The 16,180-nt window shown below is 50.9% G+C and overlaps 5 protein-coding genes across 5 annotated transcripts; 2 read left to right on the forward strand and 3 right to left on the reverse strand.

Moving 5' to 3' along the window:
- Positions 1 to 250: 250 nt before the first annotated feature.
- Positions 251 to 2,049, forward strand: N7457_000369 (copper fist DNA-binding domain-containing protein; the record flags this gene model as incomplete). The annotated part of the gene is made up of 3 exons (XM_057171437.1): positions 251 to 285; positions 338 to 498; positions 560 to 2,049. 3 exons carry the CDS (start codon positions 251 to 253, stop codon positions 2,047 to 2,049), a joined length of 1,686 nt encoding a protein of 561 aa, XP_057035340.1.
- Positions 2,050 to 2,674: 625 nt separating this feature from the next.
- On the reverse strand, positions 2,675 to 7,192 carry N7457_000370 (ribosome biogenesis protein URB2; the record flags this gene model as incomplete). Its single annotated transcript, XM_057171438.1, has 2 exons — positions 2,675 to 7,108; positions 7,175 to 7,192. The coding sequence occupies 2 exons, from the start codon at positions 7,190 to 7,192 to the stop codon at positions 2,675 to 2,677; spliced, it is 4,452 nt and encodes a 1,483-aa protein (XP_057035341.1).
- Positions 7,193 to 7,454: 262 nt separating this feature from the next.
- Positions 7,455 to 8,088, forward strand: N7457_000371 (MICOS complex subunit MIC10; the record flags this gene model as incomplete). The annotated part of the gene is made up of 3 exons (XM_057171439.1): positions 7,455 to 7,529; positions 7,662 to 7,812; positions 8,039 to 8,088. 3 exons carry the CDS (start codon positions 7,455 to 7,457, stop codon positions 8,086 to 8,088), a joined length of 276 nt encoding a protein of 91 aa, XP_057035342.1.
- Positions 8,089 to 8,602: 514 nt separating this feature from the next.
- On the reverse strand, positions 8,603 to 10,559 carry N7457_000372 (nucleobase cation symporter-1 family protein; the record flags this gene model as incomplete). Its single annotated transcript, XM_057171440.1, has 5 exons — positions 8,603 to 9,151; positions 9,222 to 9,949; positions 10,004 to 10,253; positions 10,312 to 10,382; positions 10,460 to 10,559. Coding segments are annotated over 5 exons (1,698 nt in total), but the record flags the coding sequence as incomplete, so codon positions are not given.
- Positions 10,560 to 11,969: 1,410 nt separating this feature from the next.
- On the reverse strand, positions 11,970 to 15,440 carry N7457_000373 (putative 1-phosphatidylinositol-4,5-bisphosphate phosphodiesterase Plc1; the record flags this gene model as incomplete). The annotated part of the gene is made up of 1 exon (XM_057171441.1): positions 11,970 to 15,440. One exon carries the CDS (start codon positions 15,438 to 15,440, stop codon positions 11,970 to 11,972), a length of 3,471 nt encoding a protein of 1,156 aa, XP_057035344.1.
- Between the last annotated feature and the right edge of the window lie 740 nt (positions 15,441 to 16,180).

Below are 16,180 nucleotides of genomic sequence, written 5' to 3' on the forward strand. Positions count from 1 at the left end.
CCACTTCGCTCCGGCTTGACTCCACCTTTTGCTCTGATCAGCTTTTGAAATCCGACTTGACACGGGTGACATACATATGGCTTAGCTTGTTGCAGAGCACGAAGCGTCAGACGGCCTTAGCGGAAACGGGTGATCGCATGCGCGGGGTACTACTCGTTAGATTCCGCGACTCGCAGTTGCGACACTACGAACCAATCTTGCGTCTCACGACAGCCAACTTGGACGGAATCATACATATCTCATCGCCAATATGCCTCTCGACGAAGAAGGTGCTAAGTGGTCCTGGTAAGAATATAGCGTGTATTATGAATGAAACCGCGCTAATGAGTTACACTAGTGAACCATGCATTCGAGGACACCGATCATCAAAATGTCAACACTTCGATAGACTGATGATGAAGGTTCCTAAAGCTGGGCGCCCTCTTGCAAAATGCCCCCACCCGAAAGGGACTTGCAGCTGCCAGAAAACATATGCTGTGATGGTCCGCATCCCGAAAGGTATAGATATCTTTGTTACCAAACTGCTATGCATATGTTTGCCTGTACTAACTTTGCCCAGGTTCATCATGTTTATGCCGACCGCTCTATAAAGTTCCCATGGATGCCACCGAGCCAACTCAGTCTCCCCCATCTTCCATGGCTTCCACATCGTCACCAGCAGGCAAGGTCCAAAAGTCTGGAAGAAGACAGAGCACCATGCAAGCAGCACCTGAAAACATAGCAAGGGCATTGGAAAACATGAGAGACAATGTGAAGATTGAGGACGGAACACCGAACTTGTTTCCGAACTTCCCCGCGCAACCAGGGCTTGATGATTCATACACGTCTCCCATTGCCTCGGCACAAAATCGAACGACGCCCTCATCTCAAGAGCATAGCAGACCAAAATCCCAGTCTCCCCAAGTGTCAAGCTGTTGTTCCCAAAAGCCCAAGGCGCCTATCCCGGCCCCGGCTCCTGCATCGGCTCAGAATGGAGGATCTTGCTGCGGAGGATCTCGGCCTTCTACAACGAACCAAGCCGTGTACCCGGAGGCCGACTCGCAGCAACTTCAACAATCTACTGCTTGGGATGACCAGACATACACACAATTCTCAACTCCACAGATGTCTTCGTGGCAAACCCCGACAATCCCCACGCATGAGAACTACATGCACCCTAACTTGCCTAAAGCACATCCTCAGCAACACACTTTCCATACTGGGTACTTGGGCATGTTACCGCCACAATCCCAGGGATCGATGTTCCAGATTGGGGTATCGCCCAATGTAACATCACCCCCGCCCATGGCGTATTCAAACCCCATGAATGGTCTTGGAATCACCGACCCTTCTATGGGACAATACATGCTCGATGACTCTGAGTCTTTCCCCACTGCACCACCTGGTGGCGACCCTTGTCACGAATGTAGCTGTGGAGAAGACTGCCAATGTCTTGGGTGTGCTGCTCATCCTTTCAATACCACCACACGGAAGCATGTGCAAGAAATGGGTGTCATGATCACATCCAACGGCGACGAAAAGAATCCTGAAATCATTAACCCTTACCAAGTCTCGCCTTACCAGGCGGTAGGCACACCTTCGACATCATTCCCTTACTTCATGCACGCTACTCCTACAATGGACCATGGCTTCCAGCCGATGTCATTCGATAGCTACTCGGATCCCAATTCCACCTTACCCAGCGGATATTCCTCTCCTCTGTCATCAAATCACCACATGAATCAACAATTGATGCACCCCTCGGAGTATTATACCCTGGAATATCCAGTTGGGCTACCAAGTGCCTGTTCGGACGTGACAGGCAGCTGCCAATGCGGCAGCGACTGCAGTTGTGTCGGATGTCTCACACATAGCGGCCACAACGGACTCTCTTTGGACATGCCTATTCCAGAGCACCCGATTGAAGATACAGCGCAGCAACAGAACCAGATGTCACGCCATGTCTCGCATCCAAGTTCCGCTACGTCTCCGCTCTCGCGTATTCCCGTGCTGGACAATGTATCCGTGCCTTGTCTGAGCCCGCGCACCCTGGAGACTTCCATGATCTAGATGATCTATGGCTTGATGATTTACCGATCTTCTTCTCTGCTCTCTTCTCTTTCCCGCGGCGACTTCCATCGTTTGTGTATGATTTATGATGTCTTATGATACCCTATCTAGAGTCTCCGCTCTAGACGGCCACAGTAATAGAATGCGTGTTTGAATGTACTTGCCTGTGATAGATTATGCTTGCTTGATTCCGTATTGTACTTTTTATCATGTTGTGAAGTGTATTCTGCATCTTCTAGTCGTACACTTGTGATCTAACTTGAAAGTGGCCAAGACCTCATCGATATATGTATGCAGCAGAGGCAACATATAAATGAAATATGCGGTGAAAAGTAGCAGGAGACCGATCTAAACCCAGCAACAAAAGTAAAGAGAAACTAAAAGCTTCCACGAAGTTTCGCAACCGACCAGCTCGTCCAAGCCAGGATAAGCATTCACGCAAGACCAACTGCCAAGTCAACACAAACACAAAGTTGATCAACATCCTATACATACCGATGTTCTATACTCTATTTTATATCTTAACTTGAATTCGATATGATGATCATCAATGCATTGGGGGATATCATAATTCTTAAACAAAAAAACTAGTATACAGATAACATTTTTAATTTCCCACTCAAAATCAACCCTTATTCCACTTTCCAAACTTCACGTAGTCATCATAGAGAGACTTGAACACCGCACGACCAGAGACATCCAGCGCAGCGTTAAGCGCACGCATAGACTCCTTCGACATAACATCCAGAGCCGCATGAAGACCAGGCATGACGGCAGCCTTGACATCCGGCGACAGCGACCCGCGCAGCGAGCACTGCGCATACTCCATGACGACGTACTGGAGGTACTGGCCGGCGATGCGCTTCGCCTTCTTGGTCTGGTCGGTCAGGGCCTCGCGCGAGGCACCGGGTTGGGGACGCAGGACGGCGGAGACGGTGGGGTCGCAGAGCGAGGTGAGGAGACGGGTGTAGAAGGTTGCGTGGGAGGCGTCGAGGGGAGCGAGCCAGAAGGGCTGCGAGAGGGTTGTCTGGCGGGCGGTGCGGCCGCGTTTGCGGGAGCGCGCGAAGAGACAGCCTAGCAGGCGTTGCATGGCGTTTACGACGAGGTGGAAGCGGCCGCCGATCTTCAGGCGTTGGAGGCTGAGGACGACGCCCATGAGTCGGCAGAGGCGGGTGAAGATTGTTGGGGCGTAGGCTGGGGAGATCTGTGGGCCGATTTTGGAGGAGGCGCTGGCGATGGCGGCGAGGATGCTGTCGATGTTGCATTGGGAGAGACTGCGGGTTTGGTTGCGGAGGAGGAGGTCGAGGCATTCGCATGCGAAGCAGAATTGGTCGATGCTTGTGCTTTGCGGGATTGCCTCGGCGAGGGAGGTGCAGAGGAGGGAGATTTCTCGTGCTGTGGCGCTCTCTTTGTCTTCGACGGGGGAGAGGGAGGAAACGGCGAGGTAGAGGACGAGAAGCCTGTAGCCGGCGTTTTCACCGATCAAGCCAAGTCCTCGGACTTCGCAGATTGTTTGAGTGATCTTCTCCACGGACATAGAGCGGAAGCGTTCAGTGGTGGATCGGATGAAGAGTTGCTGGTCCTCGGCGTAGAGGGATTGCAGGGAGAGGGTCTCAGCGCATTGGAGGACAGGCTGAGCGATGCTCTTCTCTGGTCCCTTGCTGGCAAGAAGACGGCGTCGGATTAATCGCGACGGTCCCGAATCAATAGTCATCTCCATGTAATTCTCGATCTTGGACAAGAACTTCTCCACTTCGATGTTGTTGGTGGCCAGATCTTCAAAGTCTTCAAGAGCATCAATGGTCTTGATCAGAGTGATTGTCTCCTCCATCTTCTGCTTTCTGCACTGGTCCTTGACATATTTCATGTCAGCCAACACAAAGTCAAACACCTTTGCGCGGCAGTCAGCCAGTTCCTTCTCCGAGAAGGCTGTCTGCAGTTGCTTGCGGTGGATCCAGAGTTCTGACAAAGTCAACCGCAAAAGGAAGCAAGTCATGGAGTCACGCTCCACTTGTCTCATTTTCGAGGCTTGCTTTGAAGCCCGTGTGAAAAGTTTCTTGAACAGCTTGTTGCGGTCCTCTTCCGACAGACCCAGGAGCTTGGACAATACCGCGCGGTATAGGCTACGGAATGCTTTCATGATCTGAAGGTCGAGATCATTGCCTTCCAATGGGAGGGCTCGAGCGGCAGTCCAGATAGGCTCCCAGTCGCTGGTCAGTGTGGCATCGCATTTGGGCATGGCGGCCAACTTGGCCATCATCGTCAGAATTCCAACCATAACTTCAGCAGAGTTATCCTGTTGAAGCAGAACGGTTTGCAACTTGTTCAAGATGGCGGTTCTCAGTCCTCGGGTGATCAACGGAGCCGGAATCCGCTGCAAGCTCTCGACAAGCAGTCGGCGATTGGAGGGATCTTGCTCGATGCTCTCGTTGAGCAGAAGGGAAAGATCAGAGACAATGAACGGAGCATTGAGCATATATTCGTGGCAGACCACACTCGCCCACGCCTGGAGGAACCGTGCTTCTTCCGCAACAGCCTCCAAGGGCAATGTGGACAAATGATATTGAGCAGCTGCCAGGGACAGAATGTGCTGGAACAGACGTGTTCGGTCATCGGCAGGAATAAGACTCCAAACTTCTGGGACTCTGACAAGGGCCAGGAAGTAAGCCAGGCCAAGTGTTGTTTGAGAATCCACAGTATCTGTCCGGCCGTTCCAAGGTGCCTTCATCGACTTCTTGGCATCCTTGGCTGAAATGGAAGTAATGAGGTTTGTGACATCCTTGGTGGCTTTCACAAACGAGCTGAGCTGCTCACCACTAGCTTGCGCCTTGAGAGCAGCAATTGCGAACCGGTAAGCCTCCCATGACTCGAGCGAGGCAAGTTGAACCTTGGTCAGGTCCTTGTGGTTGCGGTGAATGGTCTTTGCGGCAACTTCTACCAGTGACAAGACTGCATTTGTCATGGTATTATCGGCCGATTCCAGTGTGTTCTCCAGAAGATTCCGAACCAGCCGCCACAGACGCCATCGCCAGTGCAGGGCCTGCTTGGACGACAGAGTTGAGGTGATAGTCTCTAGAAGAGTAGTCAAGATCTGGTCCGATTCCGGGAACTGCGAAACTCGGCCACGGAAGCTTGCCTCCACGATGACGAATTTTGCGTAAGACAGGGGAGTTGCGGCAACCTTGCCATTATCGGCTCGGGTCTCGCTAGCAGCAGTACGCATCTGGGCAGCAACATGTGACTCGGCGAGGGAAGTCCGCATCAGCTCTGAGTAAATATCCGACAAGTCATCATCTTCCCAGACAGAGAATAGACTCAGATTAGGGGTTTCCTGGCGAGCCTCCTCCACAATGACGAGTTGGTTGTGCCACAATTCCATGAAATTGGGCAGATCTCTTGCCGCAGCGAAGCCTCGCAAAAGTGGCAGCAAAACCTTGCTCTTGATTGTATCGTAGTCCTTCCGAGCCCTAGTACCGCTTTCGCGCCACTGTAATAGGATCTTCTCGAGCAATGCATCAAGAAGCTTGCGCGAATCACGCAAACCGGAGTTTGGTAGGAAGATATCGACACCAAGACTGATGAACAGAGCTGTGACATTCCACTGAACTTTCTCAAGGCCTTGTTCGAAAAGACCAGTATAGTTGGCATGAGCCAGAATTGTGTGAAGAGAAAGACCGACTTTTCTGTCGAGAGCTACCTGGAGGAGTTGCTCCAATACCGAGATGAACTTGGAAGAGAATGTAGCGAAATCTTCTTCCTTTGCAGTAGAAAATGCCAGCTCTGCAACAGCAACAAACAAGGTCTCCAACCATGGAGCTTCGTGAGTCTGTCTTCGGAACACATCTCTCGGGACAGCACGCACAGCGTTATCGAAAAGCTCAGGAAGAAGCTCCACTGATCGCCAAGGATGAATACAAGCATCGTTGGCTGCTTTGTTTTCCTTAGCCACAGCAAACTCGCGGATGATGGGTCTGAATGTATCGGTCACTGGTTTGACGGAGCTCCAATCAGGCTCCTCTTGAGAATAATCGATACCAGAGCTTCCGCGCTCAAAGAACGCCGCACGAGCTGGAAGCAAGACATGAAGGGCATTGATACGTTCAATGGCATGTAGAAGATGGGCTCGCTCATCTGTGTCAAGCTTGGCGGATCGAAGGCAGATCTGCAATCTGAGGGCGTGGGCGAAGCAATGTCTCGCGAAAAACTCATTGCTGGCTTTATTGTCCGTATCGTCTTGACGGTAGGATCTCGATTCCCACAATTCCACAGCCGAGGGGAACACATAGAGCAGGTGTTGAAGATCAGTTGTTTTCCCCTCGTGCGAAAACTGCTTGGCAGCCACGGCAGCTACTCGGAAAGATCGACCCAGAAACATGGCGACAGGTTCGGGTTCACCCCTCAGCGCAAGCTTCAAATGGGAGTTTGCCACACCATCGGTGCCTAATGTGCGTTGCGCTAGTGCCACAAATCCGTATAGACAGTCTAGAGCGCGAATGAAGGCGAGGAAGCATGCTGCGGGGTTCTGCCGGGGCTCGTCCACATCCACGTCCATGGCGTCTGCATCATTCTCGGTCGTCATTCTCTTTCTTTTTTTCCCTTTGTTTCCTCGGCTATCATCACTGGGCGGGGTTCCAGACAGGGTGTTGCTAGACTCAGAATCAGAGCTTAGGGTTGCAAGTTCATTCCCCAGACCGGCAAAGATGTCAGCCTCCAAATCTTCGAGGGTATCACATAGAATCGAAATGAACTTTTGGTCCTTGAGAATAGCAGCGAGATTCTTGGGCGAAATCAGGTCGATCAATTGTCGTAGCAAAAGATATGAAGCCGCATCCACCCTATAGTTCTTCCCACTCCTCAGTCTTTTCAAAAGCCATCGTAAAACCCATTCCTCCTTCGGCGTAGCGTTGTTTTTGATCTGAACATCTCGGTGAACCTCCGGGTGACTTTCACAAAGAGTCAAATCTATACCAAGAATCTGTGCCGCCTCATGAATCTGGGTAGTCGGACTGGCGGTGCCTTTCTCGAGGCGGAGGAGCGCCTCTTGCGATGAGCGCGGACGCTGAAGCGCGACACGTTAGAAACCAGGGAAAAAGGGACAAAGCTTATGCGATGATAATGTACTTACCTCCGCAAGCAACGGCATCTCGAAAAAAGCTAATTAATCGAGTACGTGAGTGGTTATTTGTCGAGGAAGAAAAAAAAAAGTGACCAAGAAGAAAAACCCGCGGAATGCTCCGACCGCCTTTGAGCGAGTCGACTCGGTCCGCTGAACTTCAACTCCTTGCACTCCCCCACGCCTCCATTCATTTCTCTAATTCCACATCATTGCAACAGGTTTGTGCTTTGCCCTCGGACCTGGTTCCGGCTCAATTGACGCTCACATTTTTGTCGGCAGATTTATCGCAATGGCTGAATCCAGTGAATCCGGGCCGATCGCGCGGGCTACCAAGCCTGTCAGCGAAGCTTTGCTTAACGAGAAGGTATGAGGTAGCCGGGACTCCCGAATGGGGATTTAGCGCAAACAATCATGCTCTTGAATTATATAAGAGTTGTTTCTGTTTAATAGCAAAGATGTACGAGCATATTGACTGACCTTAACTTTGAATGCTTAGTGGGACCGCGCCATCTCTTCCGTGATCATCAAGTCCTCCCTCGGTCTGTCTTTCGGTGTTGTCTTCTCCGTCCTCCTGTTCAAGCGGAGAGCTTGGCCCGCTTGGGTTGGTCTCGGTTTCGGTGCCGGACGTGCTTGGGAAGAGGCTGATGGTATGTTCATATCTATATTTCCTTCGGTTTCCCGACTCCTGGAGAGATTTCTGGTAAAGTCGGATCTGCTGGCCACTGTGGGATCAGCTCTTTTGAGCTCGGATGGTTACTACTCGTTGTGTTTTTCTCGGCTTCGAGCTTTACAGATCCATCAATAGTGGCCCGGCTATCCGCTTTTCCCCGAACTCCCAAGCCTAAACGTGTGACTGAGCTAACTTGAACTTAGCTTCCTTCCGCCGTGGTGACTCCCCTATCAGAGATGCCCTGCGCCGCTAAAGAAAGGCTTGCAAGCGTGTACGATATATTGTACAGAGAGCGAGAAGCTATCAATGAATGGCTATCTTCGTCTCAAAGAATTGGTAGACTGGTATTCACCAAACGACCGTACCGTACGAGGTGTCTCCTTGAGTTTTGTTTCCCCTTTGAATTAAGAAGCATGATTTAAATCAAAAACATGTCCTGATCTTTCACTTTCAATTCCCCTGAGTAAATTCCACTCCGGTTCCATGGGAGAACCCAAACTAGCTACTTATGCACCTACCCAGGTACCTAGGGGAATGGCCTAATCTCGTAGTTTTGTATCCTAATTCGCAAAAGCGACAGCAAGAAAAATCATAGAAAAAAAAAGAAATCTCCAAGATGCTGCTTCTTGGGAAGCTTCAGCAACCCAAGCGTCAATCAATTATCATCTCATCATATCCAAATAACTGAAACCATTAGTATATATACACATCCAAGCCAGCTCTATGAAGAGGGCATCAAAACCGATATCAAGAATAACCGCTCACATGCCAAAATCCTTTCGAACCTTCTTCCCCGAAGCCCTCATACCTTTCCGATCCTGCTCCTGATCCGCAAGCACATCATCATATGACCTCCGACTAGCATCACCCCGCCCCTCCAAGTCTTCAGGATCCTTGCCAGCAATAGAGAGATCCTCAGTATCAATATCAACCTCATTCCAGACAGTGCTTGTCTCAGGAACGGGGAAGAGCCAGGTCAAGGCCAAGTACACCGTACCGGAAACGATCACACCGGTGAAATAATTCACGTTGTAGATATATTGCGCCCCGATTGGGACCTTGGGGCCAACGGCGCCGGCAAACCCGACGATGTTGATCATGATACCGCAGATGTAGGCGGTGTAGGCGCGCCAGGAGAATCCGAAGGTGTAGTAGTAGGCGTCTGATTTGCTAGCGCTGTAGAGGGAGTGGATGTTTAGGTAGCCTTTGCGGACGATGTAGTAGTCGCAGATCATGACGCCGGCGATGGCGGAGAGGAAGAGGGAGTAGGCGGAGAGGTAGGTTGTGAAGTTATTTGAGGTTGAGACAAGGTTCCACTGGGGGCATTTGTTAGTCTCGGTCATTAAGTTTGAGGGGTCTGAGATACACTCAGGGGGAATGACATACTGGGCACATGGCCAAACCAACGATGGCGCAGATGTAACTGCCGCGTCGGATATTCATATACCGTGGTAGTAGTGCAGCCAGATCAGTTCCTGCTGAGATCGAGTTGGCGGAGATGTTGGTTCCAAGCTGGGCTAGGGCAAATCCAGTGGCAATGATGAAGATGCCAAAGCGTTGGCCAGAACTGGCACCATCCAGGAACTTTTCGAGGAGATCGAGGGGATTCCAGGTATAGCCATCGTGGAAGATTACCGACGAGGAGGAGGAGACGATGATACCAATGAAGGAGGTGACACCGAAGCCGATGGGAATGGTAAATAGCTGGGACCACAATGCATCCTTCGGCGTTCGTGCAAAACGGGAGAAATCGGGGTCGTTCATGATCAGAGCTGCGAAATTACCGATGCATGACATGATTCCTTTCACCATCGCCCATGACAGATCGCTTCCATGGACGGTGTTAGACTGGTGAATAATCGGACCGAGACCATGAGCACGGGAGATGGCCCAAGCAAAGAAAGCAATGGCGGCGATAGGGGAGTAAATGGCCTTGACGGTGAACAAATGGCGGACTTTGTGAACAGGGAACCACAGAGCTGGAAGCGAGAGCAGCCAGAACAAGAAGAAGCTGACAAAATTCTTAGTATCAACGCCAGCACTGGCCGGGAGGCCATTGGGAAGATTCCGATAGCTGGGCCAGATCGCCTCGATCATCAAAGTCACACACTGGCCTAGAAGTCAATGTATCAGTATGTATGCAATCACCGAAACACAGAGACACTTACCTCCGATATAGCTTTGCACGCCATACCAAATAATCGCCATCACCACGCGATTCAGCACAGGCCAGAAAGAGCCCCATATTCCGAATGAAGCTCGAGCTGCGACTGGAAAAGAGATATGATAAACAGCGCCAATGCGACCAGTCAGACACACAAAGCACGCTGCCACAAAGTATCCAACCCAGACACAGATCCAGGACTGCCACCAGGAAAGTCCATCAACGATCATGGAGGAGGAAATCATCCATGTATTCTATGTCTTGTGTTAGGTGCCGCTCAGCTTGTATCAGGTACCGTCCAGAGGTACTGACGATGTTCAACGAGTCCGCAATCCAGAAAGCAACATAGTTCAGCCATTTCCATTGACGTCGTTCCGGGTCCACTATAGTGCGATTCTCACCGATCAGCGTCTGCATTCTTGATTCACAGACAAGAATTCCCAAGCTTGAATAGTCTCACCTGGCCGTAAATCACTGTTCGTCAACATCATCTGGGCATTAGTGAGCCCCGGCTCACTCTCTACCGCCGCCTTGTGGAGGATCCATTTGAGCTTGGACATGATGCCAAGTCTGTAGCTGCCAATAGCTATAGTTGCACAAGAGCCGGTACAAGAAATACAACGAGAAGCCCCAGAGGAAAGTATTCAAAAGAGGGTGTTCAGTACAAAGCTATGAATTGCGGGGAAGTTGAACAAAAAAAAAGACCGAGAGTACTCAAAGCAAGGAATGTGACTTTATGATATAATGACCCTGGCCCTCCAAGACTATATCGGCCAGGATCCGAATCCTCTTACGTCGCATGCGATAAGCCCTCTGTGGATCAAGCCAGGCTCGAGCCTGGGGTATGTGCGCCTATCATTTGCGTTGAAGCACTCGACTCGCAAGGAGACGTTATCTGCGTTGGCACTCCACTTAATCATACTGGTGAATGCGCCCACCTGATTGGCGGGTCATATCTGACGTTGATACGGGGAAAAGCTGGAGATAGAAAATCGGCAGCTTGGCGCTGACTCGATGAGATCGAGTAATAGATATCACGTGGATAGCCACTTAGCCCTAATCCAACGCTGTCAGTGGTATGGTTTCGGGAATGTAGGCGAGGATCTACGTGATGTAAGAGAGAGAAATGTGAGAAAAGAGTTATCGGGAGAGACAAGATTAAATTCAATAAGAGACAAGGCCATGCAAGAGAAACTAAATAAAAACACAGGCCAATAGTACATTCACGCGAATACTAAATGCAAAACAGTATGGTATACGAGCATGCAAGAATCCATATAAAATTGAATAATTGACATTGTTCGAGCCTCCTGAAAAAAAGATGAAACAAATCCCAAATCCTAATGCTATGATGATGAATGACATGATATGAATGCGAAGAGTTGCTCCAGTGAAACCAGCCACTTATCTCTTCGATGTGAAATCGACTCCCTCAAATGCGATGATAATAATGAATGGGCCGGAGGTGGAGTTGCCAGAACTGAAATCCCCAAGAGATTCCATGATAGTGTAACAAAAGAAACAAGAATAGGGCGAAAAGAGAAGACGTCACATGAGAGCGAAAGGGGAAATAGAATGAGAAACAACAACACGAACACCTCCCCCAGTCGAATACATGGCCGGATTGTCAAATTCCGGTGACGCAAATAAACCGGCGCTGCAAATAAATGACAGGACAAGGACAAGAACAGGTACCGATTGGTAAATGGCACAAAGAAAACTTGAAACAACTTGGGGGGTATCGCTGTGATGGGTAAGGATGGCAATGACGCAAAAAACGATCTGATAATATAGGCAGGCACAGATGAGAGCAAAGAGCGGGATATGATGCAGTATAGAAAGACAAACGCCGGAACCTCGGTTAATGCTGACATTGATAGGAACAAGATTCCAGATCGGAAGAGGGAGAAAAGATCAGAGCGAAGCAGATGTGATCTTGGGGGAAGCGGGGGTAGGGGGTGATATGACTCTCATTGCATGAATGATGAGTTTGATGTTGTTGACATGGTGGGTGTCAAGTTAGGAGAACTTTCCTTCTCCTCGGGGCTTGTAGGATCACTACGGTCCTGTGATTCCCTTTCGCGCTCGGCTGATGAGGAGCGCTTGAAGACAGTCTGGCCAATTTGGCGCAGGATGCCCATGCGTTCGGCGCGGAGCTCTTCAAGGTCCAAACGCTGAACAGGAACGGGGTCTTGCTTTGAGATCTTGCAGAAGAGAGTCGAGAACAAATACTGGTCACCGCTAGCATCGTAGAGAGGCAGATAACGGTAGCCTTGTGACAAACTGGTGAGCTTGGCGGTGAAGGTGGCCAGCTGCACGCTGTTATTGTTCCCAGCGCTGCGACCATCCATTGAGCTCCAAACAGTCCATCGCACAAACACAAGATCGGGATACTTAGTCTCAAGCGAAAGCTTGAACTGGTCATTGAAAATGGGGCTGTAGCCATTGCTTTGCTCAATCTTGGTACGGCGGCGGTGGGGATACCCGATGCCGGACATACCGTTACGTGCAGAAGCATCCATGCCACCTTCACCAAGAACAAAGCTCTGCCCACGATCATCGGCACTGAACATCTCAATCTCAACGTAAGGGTTGATGTTGTCATCCTGTCCGATGGTACGCGGACGCGGGAGCTGCTGCGCAGAGATGACATCGACGGAGAATCGAACTAGTTTGCGTTCCATCTTGCGCTTCTGCGTCCCATCATTAACAGCCGGAGAACGAAGGCTCTCAGGCTTGAGGATGTAGCCAGTACGATCGGTGCCAGCGGCAAACATAGCCTGGTTCATCTGCATGCCAATATCGTAAGTTTGCCAGTTGAGCGCTGCCATTTGCACACCGCGGCGCCAGAACTTGTTCGGATCAAAGTTGGATGAACGGAGTCGGAATCCAGATGGATACACTCGAGACAGGTACTTGCGGTTGTGTGCTTCCAGCGAAACCTTGTTATCATGGTTCTGACAGATGCCCTCGAAAGATCGTTCAGCAAATGAGTAGATGTGGTTGTAACGCCTGCTCTCTGGAGAGGAGAAGCTGTGCCACTTGTAGCCGCGGGTATAAACACCCAAGTCGGAAAGAGGCTTGGTGATCTTGCTCTTCTGGCGGCGCTTCTTCTTCTTGTCGGTGTGGATAGAGACAAGAGCTCCGTCGCTATCTTCGGTGGCACTGCTCAGGCTCGTAGCGGTGAGCGACCGCCTGTCTTGCGTGATCAGAGGGCCGATGCTGTCAACGGGTCCGATTGTAGGGGGGCTTGAAAGCGAGGGAAGGGGCGAGGCGTTCATCTCCGAAGGTGTCGGTCGCACGAATGGACTACTGGCACTGCGCTTGCGGCCATGAGTGCCAACAGTGCTGACACTGTCTTGACGGGTATCGAAATGGGTCTCGTCGCAAGTTTTGACCTTGACCAGAATGCGTCCCTTTAGCTCTTCGGGGGAAGGAAGGATGTAGCAGTTAGCCATCAGCGGCTCAAGAATGAGCCGGTCCTTGAATGTATCCTTCATGATCTTCACCATTGCAAGTTGCTGTTCCGAATTGCAATGCACTTCAAGAGAAAGGATGAGAGGGAAGTTGCATGTGATGAAAGCATAGCGGTTGATGACAGTGATGCAGTCTGCAAACAGGACACTGGTAGTCAGAGTTCGTCCGTGAGACACGATGGGGCGTCCGTCCGCTCCATCCCAACAGTCGATTTCGACACAACGACATCCTTGCTGAAGGGCGCTAACGTAGGCTTCCGTACTTGAAGCACCAGCCACCTGGCGGCCAAGGAGATAAGTGTTGTGGGAGCTTGAGATGAAGTATTCGTTCAAAGGCCGATCGAACCTTGACTGGGGAGCACGTGACGCATATATTCCGTTGCTCGATGAAGACAGGAACGAGGTGAAGGCGTTCAGGTTCATCATCGATACAGGCGACGGAAGCTCAGATCCCTCAGCGGAAGGAGTACGAGACTTAGAAGCTCGCCGAACATATTTGTCAAACAGTGCAGCCCAGTAGGCCTGATCGGCCTCAATGTTCTCATTTTGCACGTCACGAAGGAAGACCAGGAACTCCTTCTGAGTCATGCCCTCCTTGGAATTTGCTGTATGGAGCTTGAAAATCTCTTTGACGTCCTTTCGCTCCTTCAGACGCAAGAGGAAATCCTTGAATTCGGAGAAGTTCAACTTTCCGTTGCGGGCAGCATCGGCCTTGGTAAACTGTGCCCGAAGCATGTTCTTGGAACAGTTGATATGCAAGCTACGGCAGACCTTCTCCACGGCGGCAAGGTCGAGGTTTTGCTCCTCTGCCGGGGGAGGTCCCTGAGGAAACAACCTCGACATCTCGCGCTGCCAGTGTGCCAGGAGAACAGTCTCACTTTGGCTGGAACCTGCCAGACCAGACATGAGATCGATTCTGTACTGAGAGATGTGTTCGAGAGTGGTGATCCAGAGATCAAGGATACGGTCACTAGGGGCGATGAGATGCAAGGTCTTGACCGCTCGCCCCTTGGAGCGGTCAGAATCAGCAATGACAATGGTAAACCACCGGCGCTCCAGATCTTCCGGGATCTGGTGCTCTTCGCGGTAATTTCGGGCGTCGGGGCCAACCCGAATTTCCTTGATATCATCAATATAGAAACGCTTCGCTGGGTTAGATACATCCCAGAAAACCTTGGCGGCATCGAGGTCGAGGAAGAAGCGCACTTGCTTTCTGCGCTTCTTGGTGACCTTGGTTAAAACGGTGCCTCGTTGAACAGCCGAGTCTATCTTGGGCGCGACGGCAACAGCGGGGAGAGAACCAGCTTCGCGGGCCATATTCATGCGGCTCTCGCTGCGAAGGCTGGATGCTTCCGAGCCACCCCAGGCGCCCAAGTTATCCAAAGCTTCACTGGTTTCGTCTTCATTGCTCGAATCGAGGGCGCTGTCTCGAACGGGCTGGGTACCGGTTTTGCTATCACTGCGCCGGCGCATGATGATGGGACCAGTGCTTCGGTCCCGTTTGTCATTCTGGGTCGCAGACTGTCTCCTGCGAGTAAGTTTGTTGGCGGCGCCTCGTGAAATTCTTCGCATCAAGCCAGGCGCCTTGGAGGTAGGTGCGGCGGCATCATTGAAGCTGGAGGGATTTGTGTTTCCGGGAATTGCCATGATAGACTCGCCAAGTTCGAAGTGTCCTGGCGTAGGCAGAGAAAACCCATTCATTCGGCCACGGAGTCCTTCACTGGAAGATTGTAAGGGCGTACTGGCAGGGGTAAAACTATAGGGTGTATCGGGAGCAGGAAAGGACGAGGTAGGAGTAGAGCTCGGAGAAGAGGTGAAAGACGGTGTGGAAGAAGGGGGAAGACCAGAGTGTAAAGAGGTGACAACATGATGTAAAGAAGTCGATTGAGGGAGAGATGTTGCGAGTTTTAAGTTGGATTGGGTGTCAGCATCTAGGGCCGGTGAGGTAGTCGTAGCGTATGCCATGATGACTATCTATCAAGCACGACAGCTCAGCTGTCGATAGGTTCAATTCGAGTTTGTGGTAAAGCGTGCCAATGTCCGAGTCACCTGGACTCAGCAATGGACGAATGGGTAATAGCGTAGGAGACCAGCCTACTGTCAAGGTTCGCAAGGCTGCCGCCTGTCAGGTTTGTATGCGATCCGAGCCAAAAGCGAAAGTAGAATATTCCGACACAGTAAGAAAAAGATCGTTCAGCCACGTCCTCAGCAAAGATCCACTGTTCTTAAACTCTGCTGCATCTTGGCCTGGCTTGAATGCAATGCGGAGAGCCCTGCCGGAGAGCAGCTCACGGGAAAAGTAAAAGAAAAATTGAGGGATAAAAAAAAGTCCCTGATAACAATTGCAAAGGGCACTGGCCCTGTGCAGAGGTCGATCTTCCACGAGGGATATTCTCAGCCGATAATGCCCACTCAGGATAGACGTCACAAACGAAATCAACCGGGGAATGATCTCCAGCCTCAAGGTTGCAGATTGCGGCTTGTCTTGGTTCTTTCAGAGCCCGGTTGTTACCCAGTATGTCCTTCCAATGATACCAGTGCTACCCCTCTCTTTTGCTTGTCGATCTGCCGGTGTGTGGGGGAAGATACTGGTCTGCACCAGAAGAGGGTCGTGTTGGGATATGGGCCAATTGATCGTGCAAACACCGATTGAACCGGGGTAAAGGGACGCGGGACTGGTTCGATGTTGGGAGGGCGTGCGCCAA

This window comes from Penicillium paradoxum (genome assembly GCF_028828445.1).
Source record: "Penicillium paradoxum strain IBT 22861 chromosome Unknown utg000002l_segment0_segment0, whole genome shotgun sequence".
In the NCBI taxonomy this organism is placed as follows: domain Eukaryota; kingdom Fungi; phylum Ascomycota; class Eurotiomycetes; order Eurotiales; family Aspergillaceae; genus Penicillium; species Penicillium paradoxum.